General features: G+C 43.7%; 1 protein-coding gene and 1 long non-coding RNA gene across 2 annotated transcripts in view; one reads left to right on the forward strand and one right to left on the reverse strand.

Moving 5' to 3' along the window:
* The window catches only part of LOC141097361 (uncharacterized), a 170,789-nt gene that overhangs the window by 141,783 nt on the left and 4,805 nt on the right, over positions 1–24,201 (forward strand). The gene's annotated exons all lie outside the window — the stretch shown is intronic.
* The window catches only part of SAMSN1 (SAM domain, SH3 domain and nuclear localization signals 1), a 163,987-nt gene that overhangs the window by 137,902 nt on the left and 1,884 nt on the right, over positions 1–24,201 (reverse strand). The window contains exons 2-7 of the mRNA XM_073584472.1: positions 18,034–18,074; positions 13,349–13,435; positions 11,959–12,038; positions 7,897–7,959; positions 3,961–4,066; positions 1,383–1,738 (exon numbers count right to left, since the gene is read on the reverse strand). Coding sequence (XP_073440573.1) covers positions 1,383–1,738; positions 3,961–4,066; positions 7,897–7,959; positions 11,959–12,038; positions 13,349–13,435; positions 18,034–18,074 — 733 coding nt within the window. The remainder of the gene's footprint in view (positions 1–1,382; positions 1,739–3,960; positions 4,067–7,896; positions 7,960–11,958; positions 12,039–13,348; positions 13,436–18,033; positions 18,075–24,201) is intronic.

The raw sequence follows: 24,201 nt of genomic DNA on the forward strand, positions 1-24,201 counted from the left end.
AGAAAAATACCTAAACCATAAAAGATAACTTTAAAAAAGATGCAAATCGTTTGATGAATTTGTTGCAAATCAAGAAGTCACCAATTGAGAAGTATCTATGACAAAACACTGGCAGTATTGCAATGATTATTTGGGGATAGTGCTCCTAAAGGGAATCTGTCATCAGGTTTTTGCTATGTAATCTGAAAAACAAATAATGTAGGGGCTGAGACCCTGATTCCACCAATGTGTTGCTTACTAGATTGTGATTTGCTATTTCTATAAAATCAGTGTTTTATCAGCAGGAGATTATTACTACAGGACTAGCTGCCTCTTGCCTCTTGGTCTACGTATCCTGTGTAACCCCACCCCCACTACTGATTAGCAGCTTTCTGACATATATGTATATTGTACAGAGAAAGCTGTCAATCAGTGGTGTGTGTGGGGTTATACAGAGCTCAGCATTCCGAGCTCTGCTGCAGAGAAAACATGGATTTTATAAAAATGACGATATGCGGAACTGCAAGTGACTCATCTATGGAATCTGGATTTCGGACCTTACAACATGCTGCTCTCAGATTACATAGTAAAACCTGTTGACAGATTACTAAAGATATGTGAAGAAATATATTAAAACACTGGGGCTTTACCTAATAAACCGGGGGGGGGGGGGATATAGATAGTTGCTGGTAGGGAAAATGATTATGTGTGCTGATCCATCAGTGAATGAATAACTGGACATGTGTGCTTGCTACCGCACTGAGGCAGATCGACTGCTGCCAAAAGGATGAAATTGAGAAACTAATTAAAGTGCCAGTATCGATATATAGTGTTTATACTAGACTACAGACGGACTAGCCATCATGTGCAGTTGGCTTAGACCGCATATATTGTCTGCTGTGTTTATTTAAATAGCTTAACTGCAATACCGCAGGGAACAACCGGGGAGTCAGATACAAACTGGAATGGAAGTTTAGTGATACTGGCAAAATTCCACATAAAGGATGAAGAAGGGGTCAATGAATCCTAGATTTCTTTATTTACAAAAAATATTTCTATCTACAAAAGTGGGGTACAGCCATGGGGATGCAATTTGCCCCAAGCTGCACAAATCTATAAGTAGGAAGATGAAAGGAGTCAACTATCTATTCTGAAGGCCGTTTACAGAACGGGCTAATATTATGGTGATGTTTTATTAATAATATTTTATTTATTTGGGGTAGTTTAGAACACTTTAATCAGTTCCTCAATTTCATCCTATTGGCAGCAGTCTATTTGTCCCAGCGCCGTAACAAGCACACATATCCAGATATACTTCTAAAGATCATCATTACTTTTATCATCTACTGTTTGGTAATATTACGACCCTGGTAAAAGGGTTCAAAAGCTTTGAGATGACTTACCCAAGCATACGGAAGATCTGTGTCAGTGAAGGAACAAGGGAGTTGGGCCTGGTGGTTACAACAAATGCAGGTTTCCCATTCTTCTATGTGTGATGTTGAGAAAATCAAAGGATCAAAGTGATCAGGAAAGGATTTCCAGTCAGTGAAGTAGTAAGAATGGTTCTCTGGAGATGGGACCATACTCTTTGGAGGGTTCCATTTGAGGCTGATAGACTTGTCTAAGGAACTGCCGTTATGCTCTGTATATTGCTCTGGCTCTTGTCTTTTTCTGACCATTTTCTTGTCTTGGGATTTCGATAGCTTCATGCATGTTACTAATGTCTCTTCTTCCTCCTCTTCAGTGTCCGGGGTAGGAGCTGTGAATTAAACATTGCCCCCATGATTATAAGTCTATAATTAGGATTCTTCCTGGCAGTAAAACGAAACAAAAATGAAACAAAATGGTTGGATTTTTTTAAATGTTGGAAATATGTTGGCAATTTTGGAGAATGAAGTTGTGTCATAGATGCAATAGTTCTGCAGTTTTACCATTTGTTTTGTACCAATGCAGTTTTCCACGTACTGGGGATATCACAGTTCTCTCAGGCTCCTATATAAACTGCAAGCAAAGATATTAAAAACCATTAAGGTGGCCCAGTGGCTAGCACTGTCACTTTGCATCACTGGGGTCTTAGGATCCCATCAAATCAAGGACACCATCTGCAAGGAGTTTGTATGTTCTCCCCGTGTTTGCGTGGGTTTCCTCCGGATTCTCCGGTTTACTCCCACACTCCAAAGACATACTGATAGGGAATGCAGATTGTGAGCCTGTCACGGGGCAGTAGGGGGAAAACAGGAGAAGTGGAACCAGGGCCCCTGAACTGCCCCTCAGGCTAAGGGGGTGCCCTGACTTTCCTTAACTTGGGGTTACACTTGATGGTAGTGAGGCCCAAGTCCCCGAGCTGTCCCTATCTCCTGCTAGCCCTCAGGTAAAGCCCCCACCCCCTCCCCAGGAGGGGCGACAAGGAATAAAGTAACCTGCACCAAAAACCAGGGAAAGGGGTAATACAGACACCTTGGGGTTAAATAAACTTAAAGACAAGACTTAGCTTGCTCTGCTGCAATGCTCCCGGACAGCAGAGTCAGCCACTTGAAAGCAGCTTGCAACTGAAGCACCATGGAACTCTGTCAGCTCACGAACTCCAGCTTGGTTGGTCTCCAAAGAGGAACAATATCACCAACAGTTAGCTGGTGCACCTGATGAGCTTATATAGCAAGGTGGGAGTGGTTTCCACCTGCATAGATAATTAATCACAATGCAGTAACACCAGCGGCCACCTGGGGGAAGGGAAAACTCACCAGCAGGCTAACTAAACATGCAGTAACACCAGCAGCCACCGGGGGGGAAAAACTGACATTAACCCCCCCCCATTGGCCAGAAAGTAAAAATGTTTTAATATGAGAGTCCAGATCTGCCACAGATCCAAAAATGGATCGTGACAGAGCCCCAATGGGGATAGAGATGAAAAGCACTGTAAAGCACTGTTGAAACTAATGCCACTATGTAAGCAAGTAAAATAAATTAAACATTGATACATAAATGATATTGGCAAATTGTTGATTTCTTATAATACAAAAATATTTATTTGCTAAAACCAGAATCCACCTTTAAGGTTTAGATATTTTTTTTAAACCAAACAGATTACCATATATGGAATTAATAGTGCTATATAAATAAATAATAATAATAATATATAAAATGAATGCAACATCTGTAACTACGGCTGCTGGAGTAATGCAGATACTGTTGCATTCATTTTATATATGCAACATATATGTAAAATGTCATTAGCTGCAGCAGGAGTAACAAGAGTAACAACCGTCATTTTTGGCATAATTAATAGTACACGTGAATTTAAGTAACATTGTAATATCACTTATTAGAGAAATCTGCTTCTCCTGGACAGATCTTTAATTCTTAAAGTTCTCAATTCGCGGGTAAATTCTGTCTTCAGTGAATACAGACTTTCCATTACTGAGATAGGAGATGACAGCTGGTGCTCTTAAAGTTTTATGGAACTTGCAGCAGAATATCCGTGTCTGCCTCTAGCTCCTCCCCTCTCCATAGAATTTTAAAAGAACCAACTGTCATCTATCTCAGTATTGGGAAAATCACTGAATGCAAAGTTTGCTCGAAAAGAAAGTCACAAAGATTTTTATTTCCATGTAATGTTTCTTTGTAAAAGTGTAATTGTGCATTGCATCATCCATGTATGCATTTCTATGGATGAGTTACATGCATAAAGATATCTGTAGCTTCTCATTGCAGCCATGTACACAGACCTGGTAACACATGCCGATACGTCTCCAGTACCTCCAATAGTGCTAGTATTTTTATACTCTGGTTCCCCAGTAATGCTCCAATCACATGGACTATATGCGTTAATTTCTATGCTATATACTAAGCCTAGAATATCTATACTTTTGGGATATGGACTGAAATCCTATGCTAAGAATGGGAGGGTAAGCCGAGGACAGTACTGCCAGAAATAATGTGTAGGTACAGGTTAGATCTGTATATATGACACGAGATCCTCACACTGTAGCAGAGAGTGTCTCACGTCATCATTGGCCTTTTTATTTCGGACTATCTTCTGCAATCTTTTTAATGTCCCCATCGACTCGGATTTGCCGTCATCCAGCTCCTGTAAAAAAAAAAAAAAAAAAAAGAAAAAACAAGCAACGTAAGGGCACTTTATATCTATGGAGTATTTTGCACTCATTAAAGGGGACATCTCCATCTCAGGTAAATTTGGCATATTCGTAAGACTTAGACTGGGGTCACCACCATATTTTCTCTCATTCGAGATAATCGGTCCGATTATGCTAATCACACTATGATCAGAGTGTGATCACAGTTTGCTCTGATTCCCACAGATGAGAAGATGGATAAAAAAAAGTCTCCATCTTCTCCATTGTGTCAGTTTTCTCCATTGTGTCATCCGAGTGCACCTATGTTGTGTACCCAAGGTGAATAAAGAATGGGGAGGTTTTATGTACATTAGCATGGCTCCCTCCATTATGTACTATGTGCGTTATGAAAAGAACAAGGCTAAATTCATACTCCGAATGCGGTGGCCTGTGGCAAGGGATCCGTACTCTTGTCAGACATTTATGTCATTCTACATCCCTGTGAGCTTATAGCCACCAGACTGACCATAGATAAAGGACATCCTATATTTAAGGGTATGTTTACATTTTTTTTACTGTATAGGAAAATGGAATACCTTTTTTCATGCGTTATTTTTTTTACTATGAGAGTCAATGGCTGAGGCTAGTTTCACACTTGCTTTTTTTTGCAGCGCGTTTTTCCCGCAAAAAAACGCATTGAAAAAACGCATACATAAGCATACAACTGCTGCGTTTTTTTCAAGCATTTTTATGAGCATGCATGAAAAAAACGCAGCGTTTTTATGCGTTTGTATGCGTTTTTAGTGCGTTTTTACCGCGTTTGCGGTTTTTTCCAACATTTTTAGGTGGCCCCTCACACTACCCAAACCATGACTTTACTAACCCTAACCCTGACCCTAACCCTGACCCTAACCCTAACCCTGACCCTAACCCTTAACCAAATCATACTTAACCCTAACCCAAACCCTAAACCCTAACTAACCCTAACCCTGACCCTAACCCTAACCCTGACCCTAACCCTAACCCTGACCCTAACCCTTAACAAAACCATACTTAACCCTAACCCTGACCCTAACCCTGACCCTAACCCTTAACCAAACCATACTTAACCCTAATCCTGACCCTAACCCTGACCCTAACCCTAACCCTGACCCTAACCCTTAACAAAACCATACTTAACCCTAATCCTGACCCTAACCCTGACCCTAATCCTTAACAAAACCATACTTAACCCTGACCCTAACCTTAACCCTAACCCTGACCCTAACCCTTAACAAAACCATACTTAACCCTAATCCTGACCCTAACCCTGACCCTAACCCTTAACAAAACCATACTTAACCCTAACCCTGACCCTAACCCTGACCCCAACCCTAACCCTGACCCTAACCCTAACCCTGACCCTAACCCTTAACAAAACCATACTTAACCCTAATCCTGACCCTAACCCTGACCCTAACCCTTAACCAAACCATACTTAACCCTAACCCTGACCCAAACCCCAACTCTAACCCTGACCCTGACCATAACCCTAACCCTAAACCCCCTTAACTAACCCTAACTCTAACCCAAACCCCTAAATTCCATGGTTAAAAAAAAACCGCATATGCAAAAAAACGCATACATGAGCATGCCAATGCGCACATATGCGCATCCATAGGCTATAATGGCCATTTTTAGCGCAAAACGTGCGCATATGTGCGCATGCGCTTTTTTGCAGGGCCAAAAAATGCAACATGCTGCGTCTGGAAAATACCAACGCACACCCCAAAAAAACGCAGCGCATGAAAATCGCATACATGCGCTTACCAGCGCGCAGGTATGCGCACCCATGTTAAATATAGGGGAAAAAACGCATGCGCAGGTATGCGTTTTTTTCCAGCGCTAAAAAACGCAAATGTGAAACCAGCCTGACATACGTATGTCACCTAATGCCTATGCAGTGGCATTCATCAAGGCTTCTGTTGGAAGTATAAACATGTAAAACGCCCAACATATACAAAAAAAGCCTTCAATGTAAAACCTGTGATGTTAGCGTTATTTTATTTGCAGTTTAGAGGGTTGTGCGGCTTGACCACCATGTGATGGTGCTCCAATATGCTTGACTAATGACCACTGCAGCAAGCAATTGGCTGCCATTGTCACACGTGGCATGCAATAAGTCACAAAAACGAATCATGGCACCGTGGCAATGTTTCAACATATCCCAATGATTCTGAGATTATTTTTTCATGCCACATTCTGATTTGTAGTGGTACATTTAAATTGATATGTTTTGTATTTTTTAATGAAAATATTCATAGTCCGTGAGAATTTTTTGAAAAAAGCAATTTTCAATTTTTTAGAGCTTATACCCAGAAATCAGATAATCATACCTCACTAAATAAAGAATCACTGTGTACTTACAATTGCTTATTTTGCCTTTCTACCCAGTTAATTCTTGTCTTTTCACTGCTTTATGTATAAACAGTCTCTTTTCCCTGCATGAGTCATCCCCCTCTTCAGCTCGTGACCCAGCTGCTACCTCTTCCCCCCTGCCAGGGACTTTTGCAGTGACTCATGACTCATACAGGGAAAATTGACCTCCTGTTTTTACATAGAGCTTAGAAAGATTCAGTCTGTTTTTAATCACTTGATGTCATAGAACTAATGGAAAAGAGAAGAATTAGCTGGGTAGAAAGGCAAAATAAGCAATTGTGAGAACACAGTGCTAGATAATATGATGACTGCAATATATTAAGAGGATACAAATTTTGCTGGGAGTGCTGCTTTAAAGGGAATTTCGAGCCACACAGGAGAGAATATGGACAGGTAGGTCCCCCGCAACTTCTCCTCTCCTGCTGCCAATGACTAACAGGTCTATCCCAATACACATAAACAGGGGAAAACTTGTCACTTAAGAAGATCGGACGCAGAGAAACCACTGGTTACCCCCAGTCCAACTTGTCACCTGTATGGTCTCAGTCCACAGTGTTTAGAGTCAAGCATGGATGTCTGCCATCATACAGCCAGTGTCTGATACATGCTGCCCGTGGATCGAGCAGCCTGTATCATATATAAGGTTCCCTTTAATAAATAACATTTACCATGTGTCTACATTACATCAACACTATTTTTTTTTATGTCTTTTACTTTGCTAGGATGTTTGAGGGGTTAATATATTAGCAGTACATTTTCATTTTTTTCAAGACAAACTTTTTTTATATATATTTTTTAAGACACCAGTCGAGTTTTGATGTGAGGATTTGAGGGACCTTTATATTGGACAAATCCTAAAATTGATATCATTTTTAAAAACAACACCGGTCAAAAATATCCAAAACTGATGTCAGGTAGTTTGTGAACTCTTGAGATTTTTCGCAGGAATCAACACAACGTGGAATGAAAAATGATATTTTTTCCACTAACATGTTGCTTACTTTCTATCTCCCTAACAGGCCACCATAGTGGGTAGACCTTGAGGCCATCACTTGGCCGCACATTGCAATGACAACCATCGCGACCACAGAAATGCAATGGAATTAAAGAGGGAGCTCCTTCCCTCTGCTAACCGTCTACATGCTGCTGTCTATGTTGACAGCAGCATCTAGAGGGTTAAATGGGTATGATCGGCGCCAATTCTAATTGTCGCCGATGCAGCAGGGTGACGGCTATAGTATAAATCTGACACCTGCTGCATTTTCACCCATCAGGGGATGTTATTCTCATTTATCAGGTCAATAAAAAGGCATATTGGCATTTATTGACGGGTTAACCTTTTTGTGCTCAGTGAAACACAAATAATTCCATAGAATACACTTATCCCGAAAGCTTAAAATTACTGTATCCACGGATCTGTTCTCACCATCTCCGTATTTGCCGTTGATCCTTGGTTCCGCGTTGGGTTCCATTGCTCGTGTGGTGGGATCTGTCAAATATTACAGATTAAATCTTTTCAGAGATGGCATCTAAATAAATCCTAAATTCTGTGCAAAATAATGTGTGAATATTTTTTTTTTGTGCAAATCATAGACCAGTTCTCCTGTGAGTACATTCACACATCAGGTTCCATATTTTTCTTCTCCAAAAATAGACGACTTTTTTCGAATGTGGCATCCGGTTTGATGCGTTTTATCTCATCCATTTAAAAAAAATAAATAAATAAAGGTAAACTGCCTGAACTGTTATTATCACTTATCAATGGAACCAATGAGAATACAATTAAAAAAAATACTAATAAAATGTCTTCCGTTTTCCATCCATTTTTAATGGATTCCTATAGACTTTAATGGCCGGCTTCCGATCCGCAAAAATGGATGAAAGTACACGGATCCGTAAAAAATAAGTGTTTGTGGTTCCATTAAACTCCGTGAATCTGTATGCGCTCCATACTAATAATGAGAAAAACTGATGAGATAATGTGCTGTAGATATAAAGTCTACACACCCCTGTTAAAATAGCAGTTTTTTTGTCATGTAGAAAAAAATCATGCAGAAAGGATCATTTTATAACTTTTTCCACCTTCATTGTCGCCCATAATCTGTACAATTCAGTTGAAAAATAAACTGAAATTTTTTTTGGGTGGAAAAAGAAGAATAATGAACTAAAATAATGTGGACACCCCTAAACTAATACGTTTCTGAAGTAACCTTTGAATTTATGACCGCATACTGTCTTTTTGGGTAGGAGCCTGGCACATCTAGAATTGCCAATCTTTTCCCACTCTTCCTTGCAGTGGTGCACCAAATCGGCATATCCTGTGTACAGCGCCCCCTTCAGGTCACCCACAGATTTTCAGTTGGATTCAGGTTTGAGCTCTGGCTGGGCTGTTAAAAAAAACTTTGATCTTCTTCTAATAAGGCCATTCTTTTGTTTATTTAGGGGAATGCTTAGGGTTGTTAGGTTGTCACGCTAGAAGTGGGGGTTATATCATGTCTGATAAGAGCTGCCCAAATAGGTGGCAGGAGGTGCAACACTACCAAGGGAGTATGGAGGAGGGAGGGCAGTGCCGGTGATGGGGTGGAATAGAATACGGGAGAGAATGTCAAGGAATGTAGAGGGGACTATGACTGTCTCAGACAAGCTGTGAAGAAGCATTCATAAATTACAGGTGAAATCACTCAGGAAACGCACAAACTATGGAATGACGTCACAAGCCCACGTACAGGACATCAGGCTTAATCAGGGGGCTGGCTTGAATCCCAAGATACCAACCCCACCACTTGATCGGTGACTGAGTGGAGGAGGTATTATCAAATGGCTGGCTTGTTTTAGAAGGCAGTAGCCGGCTTCGCTCCTTGATCTGGGACGTAGCGTCCTAGAAGGGAGGATGAGCACTCAGGAGCTGCATCTCCGCCACAGTATATAGTTGTACGTGTCACATACTGTGATCATTAAAACACTACTATGATTATGAGCCTTTATAGTTTTTGAAATTATGTCAATGTGAATATATTATTTTTATCTCCCCGGAGTACTGCTTTCAAGACTCTCTTTCTAGTAAGATTACGGAGAACATTTAATCCACTCTAATACAATGTTACACGCATGAATAGATGAAAATACCCTTGTATATAGACATTGCCTCTCCAATATATAGATGTTATGTACAGCTTATAGCGATTTATGAACTTCATGCCCTTTATTATTGTTAATCTGAAACACCAACACAAGACAAAAAAAATAACGATAAAGATCGATAGATAACCAGGACTTCCGTTTCCATGTGCTAACATTATCTATACAAATGGGACAAACAGAACATTACAATATGATTTTATTATCATCTAATTAAAACCATTAAACTCTATATTCAGGTCATATTAGTAAGTTAGTGGCTGCTAAAAGCTATAGGTGATTGATGTGGTGCTCCAGATATTATCGCCTAGCCACATGACCTACACAGATATCCAGAACTGATCAACTCCATTTCTATCCGGAAGGATGTAGAAAGTGAGGAGTCATCGTGTTTAACCAATTTTTAACAGTGGCCATCCTTGCTTGGAGGGAGAGTGGATGGGGGTCCTAAGTGGTTAGACCCAACATTTATCTCTGATGCATTTCGTCATTATATATAAGTCAATTCTACCTAAACTTTTTGAAGCCTAATTTCCTTTATTGAATAACATAATTAACATAATGTTTCCTTCATCGTTTACACCCTTAGGTCCACCCAAGTCTCTTGGACAGCATTATAGTATAAAAACCTCATAAAGTAATAGTTTATTCCACGCTTAGGGAATCGATGCAACCAAGAAATTAATGGTTTAAAGGAATGCCATATAGTTCACCAGGAATAAAAAAAAAAAAAATTGTTTGTCTAGGACTTCACCCATTACTGCCTCCGAACAGCTGCTTTAAGCTCGCCATGCAACCAAAAATACAAGGTATACAGCATGGCTTTGTGTAAGGTGTAGCTGTCATTATTGGGTACCACAACTCAGCTCCCACTTCAATAAGAGCTGAGCTACAGCACCCAAGAATGGCCACTATGTAGTGTCAGGTGCTGTGCTGTTCCAGCTCTGTACACTGTGTACATTTGTCCACAATGGCTTCTGCAAAATGCTGATCTGTAGCAGTGCCAGATGTCAATTATCTACCAATATCGTATTGATGATCTATACTAATGATAGGTCATCAGTGTATAAGACTTGGACAACTAAAAAATCCCTCCAGCTTCCTCCAAGCCAACTTTTTCGCATTCACTGTTGATTTCCAGTATCTGCAAAATCCAAATGACCAGTGCAGCCAGTCACTGCCTTCAGCTGTTATGTTAGCATGTTCAGCACAAAACCACAGAGGCAGGCCAGTAATTGGATGAAGTAGTCGCATGGATGTACAACACGTCATTACTACGGGAAAATCAATAAAGACCGGTGGGCTCCGTCAGATTGGCATGGCTGGAACAGCACAGGATTTAGCAGGCCAGTCATGGTTTTTGATTTCCTTGTAAAGCATATTGTTTTCAAATCCTATATGATGCTTTAAGTTGAGGACTTTAAGAGGTTGTCTACTACAATTTTCTCTATTAACTATTCACTTGGAAATTAATTACTTTTCTATGTACATTTATCTACTTATGTTTCCTCGATCTTGTTGTGCAGGTAGTGATCACGCGGTGCCATCTGGGGGTTTCCACTTTCTTTTTGCATTTGTCAATGAGGTGTGTGGACTTCTGCTGGCCTGCTAAGATAGCCTCTAGACTAGAGTGACGTAACTACAGTATGTCAGAGGCTGGAGGCAAGAAGGAAACCATAATTGCATATAGAAAAGTATTTCCTCTTGCCTTAGTTAAGAGGGTGGATATGTGTTGGACAACACCTTTTGAAATAGATTCCAGATGGTGCAGTTTAAATGGGTAGTCTCCAGAGGAATTGTCATAAATGCCATAAATGTCTCCCATGAAATGATCCCATTAAGATTTGAGGCTTCCTAATCAATGGCTGTCGCCGCATGCTAAAAGAGGCTATCCAGGTTTGGGATGAAAGCCTGCAGATACTCTGTGACTGCAGACTTTTGAATCCTCACCACACGCTGTCAAGATTTTCCAGTTCCGGCAGCGAGAGTGAGTAGACGATTTGCATGCGTGCGGTCATGTACTGACTAGATGTGCTTGGCCTTATTCAATCCACTTGTGTGGAGCAAGGCACGTCTGGTTGAAATGTGGCTGCAAATCGCACTTTGGTGGTCACAAGACCATCTGGTGTCACCGCTTGAACCAAAGAATCATGACAGCTGGCAGGACACACTCTGTGTGGCAGCAGACTTTTATCCCAAACCTGGACAACCCCTTTTAAAGAAAAAATCTCGAAATTTCCCATATAACCTCGAGGAAAAAAAACCCAACGCACTGTATGTACTATGGACTGTTTTTTTCTGACCACTATTCCATGTAACTATATATTATTTTTAGAAAGTTCATTTTTACCTGGCAAAGATTTTCTTCAGCTTTCCTCCTGGTTAGTAAAGTATTTCTGTCTCCCATCATAAATTCTTCTTCACTGAGATCTACGATATATACACAGAGTAAAGTTTATTTCCTAAATGTTTTTTTACAGCTCACAGTCTCCACCCTGAGCCTGAAAAATGACTTGCTCTACCAGGCGTCTTCCATTTGCCACTCCCTGCCTACTCCACTCAGTTTGGTGTTAGCCTCCGTCTCTTTTCGGGATGGTATGGGGAGAGCAGGGCTAAGTCTAAGGCACCTCTCCCTGCCTTTCCTATCCTACAGCCAGGACAGGAATGGCACAGAAGGCATGGTCTAGACTCACCACTGAACTCCCCATACTACTGTGGTGGCCATCCCGAAAGCAGAGGAAGCGGAACGCTGCTCTGAGTAATGGAAGCAGCGGGAAGTAACTGGAGGGCGCCAGGTAGGGTGACTAAAAATGAAAAATATTCAGTTCTCTTTCAGTCCCAGGGTGAAGGTACACTTCAATTATTACATATCACAGGCTGGAACAGCGCTGATATTTTGTAGATCCTGACTGCTGCTGGTTTATTGGCTCCAATACTGACTACACAGGAGATTAATCAGATAGCACCCGCCACCCTGACGAAGGCCTCCTTGTCTTTATATCACGTTGTTTATATTACCGATTATTCTGACCCAATTGCAGCCCCAAAAGTCCAGTATAAGGCAATCCCATTTGGAACTGATTTTGGAGCTAGACCCAAGATGCTGAGGCCTATTTCTTAAGGGATGATACTTTTGATAATATATCCTATGTATGCCTTATCTTTAAAATTAGTTTTTATGTCTCTGTATGATAAATTGGCGCAGATTCACAGACCTTTTTTTTGCCCCTTTTTCTTTTTTTGCGCCTTTCAATAAACTGGACAATCCTCAACTTAAAGAATAAAATGAAACTGATTTTGCATTCCACTCGTTTTACTAGAGTACAATTGCACAACCTAAGTGGCCAACGATGAACAACCAAAACCAAGGTCATAATGCTGAAGAAAAAAGCAGAAGAAACCAAGTAAAGTTAACTTTAAAAGGTCACAAATTAAATAAGGGATAAAGTACAAATAAAAAAGTCACTATTAGAACTATTTTTTCTGCAGAAACAAAGGAGCAAAAGCAATGATGAATCTGCCCCCCTAGATTACAATACGGTTTGCATGAACATGTTCTCTGTAGACGGGTGGTGTACCACAGAATCATTTACCTGACAGGCCCATTGGGCCCAGTTTGATCTTGGCATTACTGTATGCAAATATACAGGAACAAAAAATGTAGGTGGGTGATGAGTCTTTCAGGGTTCATATGGAAGTACATATGGACACATATGTCATCACACTTATGAACATATTACCTTCAATTGGACCGTGCCTCCTGAGGTAGCAATCATTGTCAGGTCTCCTGGAGGTAAGGTAATGTGCTGTTACCCCGACTCTCCTGTCTGGCATCAAAGAGGCGAAAGTTACTGTCACTACATCAGTCAAATGTAATTTCTTGAAAAATATTTATAGCTTCAGCCATGAGAAATTATAAAGACTCTGATTCATAGTGAGGATTATGTAAAACTGTATATTACCAGACTATGCTCATATATTTGGGCAGCTAAGTGGTTAGCACTGCAGCTCTGGGGTCCTGAGTTTGGGTCGCCCCCGCTGGCTTCACCCAGGGCTGTGGGGTACTCGGTACCGGGCCGGTGTCGGGGAAGATGTGTTGTGTCACAGCAGCGGTGACCCGGTCCGTGGCCCTGGGTGCCCAATATCAATGGAGGTGATGTTTGTATGTAATTTAGTTTACATGGAAAGTTCGTGAGCCACCCTTGGTATTTGGCAAGTAAGATGGTAAGCCAACGCTGCTTGCAGATCCACTGGGACTGATGGTGTGATGCAACAAAGATGGTATAGCTCCCCACAGGTGAAGCTGTAGTCCCAGGGCAGTGTATAGGTGCGATGGAGGAGTGGGAGGCACTGAAGGGTGTAGATGTTGATACCCCGATGTGGCGGTGCTGATGCGGGAATGAATGGAGGACACCAGAGCTTGCAGTTTCAAAGCTTTACTCACAGTTCGTAGTACACACAGGTGCCCGATTCGGTACCGTGTCCTCCGGGGCAGAGACCCAGCCAACCTCCAGGCAAGTTAAGACTCTCCCCGCCAGCACCCCGCCAACATGTGCCTTCCTGAACGACTCCTCTATTGCGCCTTTTAGTGTGAAGAGCTCCAGTACCGTGGTTCTCTGAAGTTCCTCCTGTCAGATGTTCCTAACAACTCTCTCACTTGTATGACAGACAGCTGTAGCCTGCTTCGGGGACTCCCTTCTCCTGAATCCCGGCTCTCTATCCGTTTCGCTTTTGTGTCCCAAGTCTTGGTTGGGAGTAGTGCATTTACGCCAACTACTCCACCGGTGTCTGCTGCAGAACCATAAGTGTCCATACAACCTCGGGGACAGGGCCCCGGCCTTGCGCTGAGAACCTATAGGCAGGGTTCCTATCCAACCCACTCCTCTCTGTTCTCTCTCCACTTCGTTCCGTACTTGTCTTTCTCTCTCTTATGGAAATGCAGGTTACAGTTCTACGTCTCCCCTTCTCCTTCCTTTCCCGTGCCAGCTGGCTCAGGTCACTGAGGCAGCAGCAGCACTCCTTCCTCCATCCCTTCTTCCAGGGACCTCTGTGACTCGCCTCAGACTCTCCTCTCTCAGACTGACCTGAGACTCCCCTCAGACTGTCCAGAGACTGTCCTGTAATTCTATCTTTCCCAGTCTTTTTATACTAACTCCACCAACCTCCCAGCACATCTCGTGTTACGAAGCAGGGTTCCACGAAAGGTGCTCTGCTACACCCCGAGCCTAAAGCTGCAATGTGGCCCTGCTGAACTATCCTGTGTGTGGGATGCAGATGTTGGAGTGTGGCAAGGAGTTCCCACCTTACCTGGATGGTGGGGCACTACACCTTAGGAGAAGGTGCAGTACCTCTGTGGCGACTGAGCCTCAGGGGCGCCACAAGTTCAAATCCCACCAAGGACAACATCTGCAAGGAGTTTGTATCTTCTCCCTGTGTTTGTGTGGGTGTTCTCCGGTTTCCTCCCACACTCCAAAGACATACTGATAATGAATTTAGATTGTGAGCCCCACTGGGGACAGCAATAATAATAATCTTTTTTTTATATAGCGCTAACATATTTCACAGCGCTATACAGTTTTCACACATTATCATCATTGTCCCCGATGGGGCTCACAATTTAAATTCCCTATCAGTATGTTTTTGAAGTGTGGGAGGAAAGCCAGGCAAACACGGGGAGAACATACAAACTCCTTGCAGAAGTTGTCCTAGGTGGGATTTGAACCCAGGACTCCTGCGCTGCAATGCTGTCCTCTGAGCCACTGTGCTGCCCACGATGATAATGTCTTTAAAGCGTTGCTGAATAAGGTAGTGCTATAAAAGCATAATAATATATTTGTGAATGTCATTTCTCAGTCTGGAGATTCCATCCAGTGACTTGTTGCTTTGTGGTCGGTTCTTCTGCCTGTTGAGCTATGGCTATTTTCATTCCCTGTCCAAATGCTGATACTTCCTTCATCCTTATTTTCTCTTCTTGGTTTGCTCCTTTCCAGGTGTTTTCCATGTTCCCATTTTGGTTTTCCCTATCACAGTCTGGGTTGGGATTTATATATTATCCCTTCTTTGCACTTCCTTGATGGCTATATTTCCTGGTGAATGTATAATTAGGGGTTCCAGCTCTTTATCTTAGCGGTTTACCTTGCAGGGTAAACTACAGTTGTATTCTTGCTGTTAGTTGGTTTGCTTTCCCTCCCAGCACCTTTTCCTTTTACCACTGTTAGGTTCTTGGGAGGTCTTTCTTGTTTCTTTTATTTTTGGTACTCCTTAACCTTCACCCTTCCACCTTATATAAATGTGTCTTAGTTTCTCACATTGAGTTCTCGCATTTCTCCTTTTTGCATATTTCTCCTCACACTTTCCTTTCCCTTTGGTGGTAGTGTGTTGCGTCCTCCCCTCTGGTTCCTCAGAAGGTACAAGAAACACCCTCAACGTGCTTTTAGGGAGCCTGGTCCTAGGTGGTGTGCTTAGCTGTGTGGCTAGGGTCTTTCTAGTCTGTACAGGGACCAGTTGGGTATAGGTGCAGTGTTTCCCTGGTGTGAGTGTGCCACGTTCATAACAGTGAAGATATCCACACATTGACCAGTATTACATGGACGTATTGATCATATTTAGTAATACTGTCTATAAAATGCCACTGTTTTAAAGACTTGATGATCAACAAAAGACTTAAAGATGTTATCCAGGACTTTGATTATATTTTTCTAATGGAGCTAAAAACTTATAGGCAAGTTGCTAACTACAAGCCTGTTCTGCCCGACAATCTACTGGCTCAGGCGGTGATTCTGCTGCTTTATATGATGTCACAAAAGTCAATAGAGCAGCTGTTCCCCTTCTAGGCTGTTCTGTCGATGGGGCATCACTCTTGACATCATGCTGATTGACATCCAGCTCCCTGCAGTTGGCAATCAGCATGACGTCAGCAGTAACACTCCTTCAACAAAGCAGAGCAGAAGAAAAGAAACTGCTCTGTTGATGTGTCATAATTGAAAGTGGCAGAATCGTGACATATCTGAGCCGGCAGAGGTTGGCGCCGTGCAGAACAGGCAGGTAGATAGTACGCAAGTTTTTACCTCTATATTAAAAAAATAAGCAAAGTCCTGGATAGCCCATTTAAGGCTGCACTTCTCAGTAAAGATACAATAGATTTCTGTCGGCCAATCGATGGTTCAGCAGTCAGCTAAAGGCCCCGTCACACACAGTGAAATTGCTAGCGAGATCGCCGATTTTGTGACGCCACAGCGATCTCGCCAGCGATGTCGCTGTGTGTGACACGCATCAGCGACTGGCCTTCCCGCCGAGTATCGCTGATCGTGCAGCAATGTCCTGGGCCATTTTTTGATCGTTGGTCTCCCGCTGGCCAGCGCGCATCGCTGCGTGTGACAGCGAGAGACCAACGATCAGCGATGCTGGGAGCTGGTATCCAAGGTAAACAGCGGGTATCTAAGAGCCGCGCGGCTCTTGGATACCCGCTGTTTACCTTGCATACCAGCTTGCTCGCTGGTCCTGATCGCTGGTGAGTCTGTCTATGTGACAGCTCACCAGCGATCAGCTAACTATGTCCCAGCGAGCCCATCCACGTCGGATCGTTGGTTGGATCGTTGGGACATTGAAGCATGTAACGGGGCCTTAAAGGTACTGTCACACTTAGCAATGCACCAGCGATCCCGACCAGCGATATGACGCGGTCAGGATCGCTGGTGCATCGCTAAGTGGTCGCTAGTGAGCTGCCACACAGGCAGATCTCACCAGCGACATAGCAGCGGTCGGGGGTCGTTATTTACCTGTCAGACGAGGCGATCCTGACGTCATCCCGTCCACGCGTCGCTCGTCGGCGCCACAGGAAGCTGACAACGAGAAACGGTCCAGGACGTTCTCGCGCAATCAGCGATAATCAGCGGGGGAGCCGGTCGGAGGTAAGTATCAGACATAGCGATATCGCTAGCAATATCGCTGCTACATCACAAAAACCAGTGACGTTATAGCAATATTGCTAGCGATATCGTGTGACGGGGCTTTTACTCTCCCAACTCCTCCATATGCAGGAGCACTTTCACTGCCAAGTGCTCTTGTCTTCTCTGCGGGAGGGACATTACCAGACTACTGTGGCCATGGCTTATCTCGACTGAATACAAAAGGATCTGCTGTCCAAAATCAGATATACTGAATCCTTATCTTCTCTGATGTCATCTTTCATGGGAGAGTCAGGAGTCCCCCTTGCACTTTAGATTGTCAGCTGAGCCTGACAATATTGGTGATTTTAGCAAACTTTAGTGTATGGGAGTTTTACTCTAATATTGTAGGGGTTTAAACTAGCATTGTTAGTTTAATTAATCTTGTATGTAATTCCTTGTACATTGTAATAAAAGAGTTAATCTTGTGCACAGCAATCAACCCTTACACTAGAATATAATGAAATATTAACACTTACCAAATGCTTCATTTTCTGATATGGATTTCTGCATGAGTGACCTGAATAAAGAGAATACCAATTAACATTGACAGCTATGATTTATGGTCAAAGTTACATAAGGTGCAGTATAGGACATGACACTGAGCTAGGATACGACAGTAGAAAGATGATTTTTTGGGCAGTGGGCCTGTAGGAGGTCAGTCCTTGCCAAGAACTGAATGACACTGTGACTTTAAGAGACAATTTTCTTCTCTGATTTGTGTGTACATTGGCTAGTCCTTTCCTCCTGCAGTATGCAGCATGTTGATTTGAGCAAGAAGCAGGAAGTCTCTGATCTGAACCAGAAATTGAGAGAGGGAGAGACTTGTGCCTGTGTCTAGAAGACAAACAAGGGTGTCTGAACAATGAGAGACTGTTAAATGAATCAGCGACTTTAAGGGAGAAGATAGTGCCCAGTTACTGCAGGATCGACTAGCAGGGCCATGTCAGAAGGAAAGTGTCACATAGCACAGCCAAAACAGTTTGCTTCAAGCACCTGTACCTTGGAGAGAGAAAGCAATGCTGTGGTACCAGTGACAACCCAGCTTTGAAAGTGGATGAAACTAAATGGGACCTGGAGGAAAACTAAACCTTTAAACTAAAGGATTAATCAACACAGCAAACTTGGCTCCACTATATCGGGACCATGCAGAAGGTAGCAAACTTCCTCCTCAGCACTGCATAACTGTGAGTGTGACACCGGTGTTCAACTGTGGTAGGGTATAGAGCAGGTTTCCTTAGTTGGGGCGCTGTAACAGCATGGCCCGATTATCGAAAGCCAGGTAGGAATTTAGAAGAGAGTAGTTTATACTGTTTGTATTGAACTTTGTATTGCACAGCTTGTGTGACGCCTTCCAGCTATCCCTCCTTGTATTTATGATTGCTGTTATCATTAGAACCATTAGTCTTATTTCTGGCATAAAATCCTCTGTTTTACTCTTCGCCACGACAGCACCCACTGGAGGTATCGGATCCGCCCATTTGGAACAGGAAACCCTACAGGAAAGATAAAAGGGGCGGGCCGCCTTTCCTCCTCAGTTTTGGTTTCCTGTTCCAAATGGAGCAGGATCCTGCAGGATCTTACCTGGGCCATGCATCCGCCTGTGCGGTCTCTTCGGGAACGGCAGGGGCTGCGGTCCGGAAGCAGCGTCGGGGGAGACTCCGTTTGACGGCTCCCCCCTCGTCTGGTGGCATAGTGGTAATGGCCAGGTCCGGGGAGGGCCGCCCGGTCTTACCAGGGAGCGGGCCAGTCTGGCATCCGGGGGATCCCCCCCCCCATCGGTGGGGGTATAGCGTGGATGGTGAGGCCATGAGCGCGCGAGCCGCGCGTGTCAGTAGCGGTGGCGCGGGAGCGGGCCAGCGCCCGACGCTCCTATACCCCAGAAGTAATGGTTGAACTTCCGGGGTAAGATGGCGATGACGCGGCGCATGCGCCCTGTGACAGGGCGACTTCCGGGGGTACGATAAGTGTATAGATAAAACAGCGCTGCAGCGCTGCAACGTTGGAACCATGTCGTCCCCCGCAGAGTCGCAGACCCCAGCAGGGGATTCAGCTGGGGCAACTCCACCAGGGACCGCAGCGCCAGGACAGAGACTGCCCGCAGGAGCGAGGCAGCAGAAACCCGATCCAAACCGTCTCAGCCATCCGAACCGGTATTAAGCTTCACTGGGTGAGTGTGCAAAGTATATGCTCTACCTATTAAGCTAACCTCCTCTCCTCCCCCCCCCTCCCCCCTCTCTTTACCTTTGACCTCCCACTTCAGTCAAAGAAAAAAGGAAAAACAAAACATAAAGAATGCGCATTATGTTCAGAGCCTCTCCCTGACTCCTACCCCAAAAAACTCTGCAAACAATGCATTAAAGAGACCAGGCAGGGGTCGACGATATCTTCTAAGGATATCCGAGCCATAATTAGGGAGGAAATACAAGCCATCAACCGCGCCAGCACTCCCGCAGAGTCCAGTCATAGAAAACAGGTCATTGTTAGTTCAGAGTCAGAGGAAGAACAGGAGTTAAACTCAGGCTCCGCATCCACGTCCTCATCATCATCCTCGGAGGTGGAAGGACGCGCATGTTTTCCACTGGACAGCGTAGATAACCTGGTAAAAGCGGTTAGAAATACTATGGGGTGTGAAGAGGAAAGGGGAGCCCAGACCGCGCAGGACATTATGTTTGCGGGATTGGCAGAGAAAAAGAGGAGATCATTTCCAGTGATACCGGCAATTAAAGATCTCATCAAAAGGGAGTGGGAAAAACACGACCAGAGGGGTTTTCTCCAATCCGCTTCAAAACGGAAGTACCCGTTCACTGATGAAGATCTATTAAAATGGACTAAATACCAAAGGTGGACGCTGTCATATCCTCCACTTCCAAACAAACCTCGATCCCGGTCGAGGACGCAGGATTGTTAGCAGACCCATTGGACCGAAAGGCTGAATCTTCGCTCAAAAGGTCCTGGGAATCCACCACCGGGGTATTCAAACCCGCAATAGCCAGCACATGTACTGCTAGGTCAATGCTGGTATGGCTAGATCAATTAGACCAGCAGATTGAGCAAAGAGTGTCAAGGGAGAAACTGCGTGCAGCCATCCCGTTGATAAGAGGGGCAGCTGCCTTTATGGCAGACGCTTCAGCGGACACCCTAAGACTGGCAGCAAGGTCGGCAGCCCTGGTGAATAACGCCAGACGCGCGCTGTGGATAAAGAGCTGGAAAGGGGATGCACAGTCAAAATCCAAAATTAGTGCAACCCCATGCGAGGGTGAGTTCCTCTTCGGAAAAGCCTTAGACGAAATTCTCGCCAAGGCAAAAGAAAGGAAAAAGGCCTTCAGTGATTCTCCCATTCCGTTTTATAGGAAAACCTTTAAGAGACGGCCATTCGGGAGAAGAAGACAATCGGACAGAACGAATAGATGGGCCACGAAAGACGAAAAGCAGAAGTGTACCATCTTCAGAGGGCCAACATATAGGAGAGATAAAAATTAAAAGTTTAGACCCACCAGTTGGGGGTAGATTAAAAATTTTTTTTACCAAGTGGGAACAAATTACGTTAAACCCATGGATTTTGAACATAATCAAGGAAGGAATAAAGATTGAATTCCTTCGGATCCCCTATGAGTTCTTTGTTATAACTCGCCTTAATTCCTCACTTCAGCAAAAGGCTCTCGAAGACGAGATTCGAGTCCTGCTAGCTAAAAAAGTTTTAGTTGACGTCCCTGAGGAACAACAGGGTAGAGGCTTTTACTCTCCCCTGTTTTTGGTGTCTAAACCAGATGGTACATTTAGAACCATTATTAATTTAAAGAAGCTAAATTCATTTATAAAAAATTATAAGTTCAAAATGGAATCAATTAGATCCACTATAAAGCTTCTTTTCCCAAATTGCGTAATGGCAGGGATTGATTTAAAAGATGCTTATTATCATCTCCCTATACACAACAGATTCCAGAAATACCTAAGAGTCGCAGTGGAAGTCGAGGGAAGGATTCATCATTTCCAATACGCGGCAATGCCCTTCGGGCTTTCCACGGCACCAAGAATATTTACCAAGGTGATGGCAGAAGTGATGGCCTACCTTCGCCAAAAGGACACACTAATTGTGCCATATCTAGACGACTTCCTAGTAATTGGGAATTCAGTCAAACAATGTACTGAACGCGTGACTGACGCAATCTCCTCTTTTCAGAGCCTTGGCTGGATCATCAATATCCAAAAGTCCAGACTCGATCCGCAATCTCTCCAGACATTTCTAGGATTTCAACTAGATTCCTTGACCCAGAGATGTCTACTACCCCAGGTAAAAATCATCCTCACAAAACAAAAAATACAAGCAGCTATAGATAAACCACGTGTATCCTTAAGAGGAGCAATGTCACTATTAGGATCACTAAATTCTTGCACCCCGGCAGTCCGGTGGGCCCAGTACCATGTCCGTACGCTACAACACCAGATCCTCCAGGAGGATAAGCGACATAGTGGTCATTTACAGAGCAAAATAACCCTGTCACAAGAAGTCTTGACTTCCCTAGAGTGGTGGTTAGACGATGACCATTTATGTTCAGGAGTTCCATGGGTTATAGTTCCATCCTGTATCGTAACCACCGATGCCAGTCCCCAGGGCTGGGGAGCCCACATGGAGAATGGGTTTTATCAGGGAAGGTGGAGTAAAGAGGAATGTGATTACTCATCTAATTTAAAAGAACTGACTGCAGTGTTCTATGCTCTATACAACTTCCTTCCGCAGCTCCAACAGAAGCATGTAAGGATCCTGTCGGACAATACCACCACAGTGGCATATATAAACAGACAAGGAGGAACTCGATCAGAGACTCTGATGTCTTCAGCGGCAAGAATTTTAAACTTAGCAGAAAACTATTTTTTGTCCCTCTCGGCCCTTCATATCAGAGGCGAGAGCAATCAAAAGGCAGACTTCCTAAGCCGTCACACTCTACGACAAGGAGAGTGGTGCCTCAATCGGAAGGTCTTCAGGGACATAGTAGCCGCATGGGGACAACCCGAGGTGGATCTTTTCGCCACAAGGGAGAACAGGCAGATAAAAACATTTGCCTCCCTATCTCCGTCAGATCACCCAAACATACTGGACGCCTTTCTAGTTCCATGGAATTTCAACCTAGCGTATGCGTTCCCTCCATTGATCCTCCTACCTCAAGTAATTCGGAAGATCAGAGACGACAAAGCAAGAATAATCTTAATAGCACCATTCTGGCCAAAAAGACCGTGGTTTTCGTGGCTGCAGATTATGTCAATAACAGATCCTTGGATCCTTCCGACTGCCAATCTACTCTCCCAAGGCCCCTTTTTCCACCCTCAAGTGCTCAGCTTGCACTTGACGGCGTGGAATTTGAGAGGCAGTTATTGAGGACAAGAGGATTCTCGGAGTCCTTAATTACTACACTACTACAAAGTAGAAAACAGTCCACAACCCAAATTTACACTAGAATATGGAAAAAATTTCTTCAATTCCATACAGTACCTCATACAGCAGAAGTTCCGATAATCCCAATCTTGGAATTTCTGCAGAAGGGGAAAGACTTAGGCTTAGCAGTAAATACACTGAGAGTACAAATATCGGCATTAGGAGCACTATATGGCCATAATATAGCAGGCAACAAGTGGATAACTCGTTTTATTACAGCATGTGAACGAATAGCTCCAATCCACATACCCTCCGTCCCTACCTGGGATCTAAATCTGGTCTTAGACGCCCTAACGGTAGACCCCTTTGAGCCGATCGACACAATACCCTTCAAATACTTAGCACTTAAAATGGCCCTCTTAGTATCACTAACCTCAGCTAGAAGAGTGGGTGATATCCAAGCCTTGTCAATAGATCCACCTTTTTTCCAAGAATACCAAGACAGATTAGTATTAAAACCAGACCCTGCCTACCTGCCAAAAGTGGCAACAAAATACCATAGATCTCAGGAGATACTCCTCCCAACCTTCTATAAAAATCCCTCTACTCCGGAAGAGCAGAAGTTCCATACTCTGGACGTCAAAAGAACTGTCCTAAAATGTATTGAGAGGTCCAACAGTTGGAGGCAGAGCAGGGCCCTATTTGTTTCATTTCAGGGCTGTAAGAAGGGGTATGGAGTCACGAAGAGCACCATTTCCCGGTGGATCAGAGAGGCCATTCGTTTAGCCTACTCCGCAAAAAACGAAGATCCTCCAGGGAACATCAGGGCGCATTCCACCAGGGCAATGGCAACCTCTTGGGCGGAAAAGGGAGATGTTCCGATTGAAACTATATGTAAGGCGGCAGTTTGGTCATCCCCTTCTACCTTCTATAAGCACTACAGACTTGATCTTTCATCAACCTCTGACGTAAGCTTTGGCAGGACTATCCTTGGCACGGTGGTCCCACCCAGGTGATGGTCTCTGGAATCTCTCCAGTGGGTGCTGTCGTGGCGAAGAGTAAAAAGCCGGATTACTTACCGGTAATGCTCTTTTAATGAGTCCACGACAGCACCCGCTCACTTCCCCCCCTAAAGATATCAATAGTTAAAGTATATTAACCAAATAATGGATAAGAAAGATGTTAAAATAAGAGAACATTGCCTAATCCTTGGCGGTCCTTCTGGTACTCTGAAACGTAAAACTGAGGAGGAAAGGCGGACCGCCCCTTTTAT

This window comes from Dendrobates tinctorius, unplaced genomic scaffold (assembly GCF_039654945.1).
Source record: "Dendrobates tinctorius isolate UK_male_01 unplaced genomic scaffold, ASM3965494v1 ptg000084l, whole genome shotgun sequence".
Lineage (NCBI taxonomy): Eukaryota > Metazoa > Chordata > Amphibia > Anura > Dendrobatidae > Dendrobates > Dendrobates tinctorius.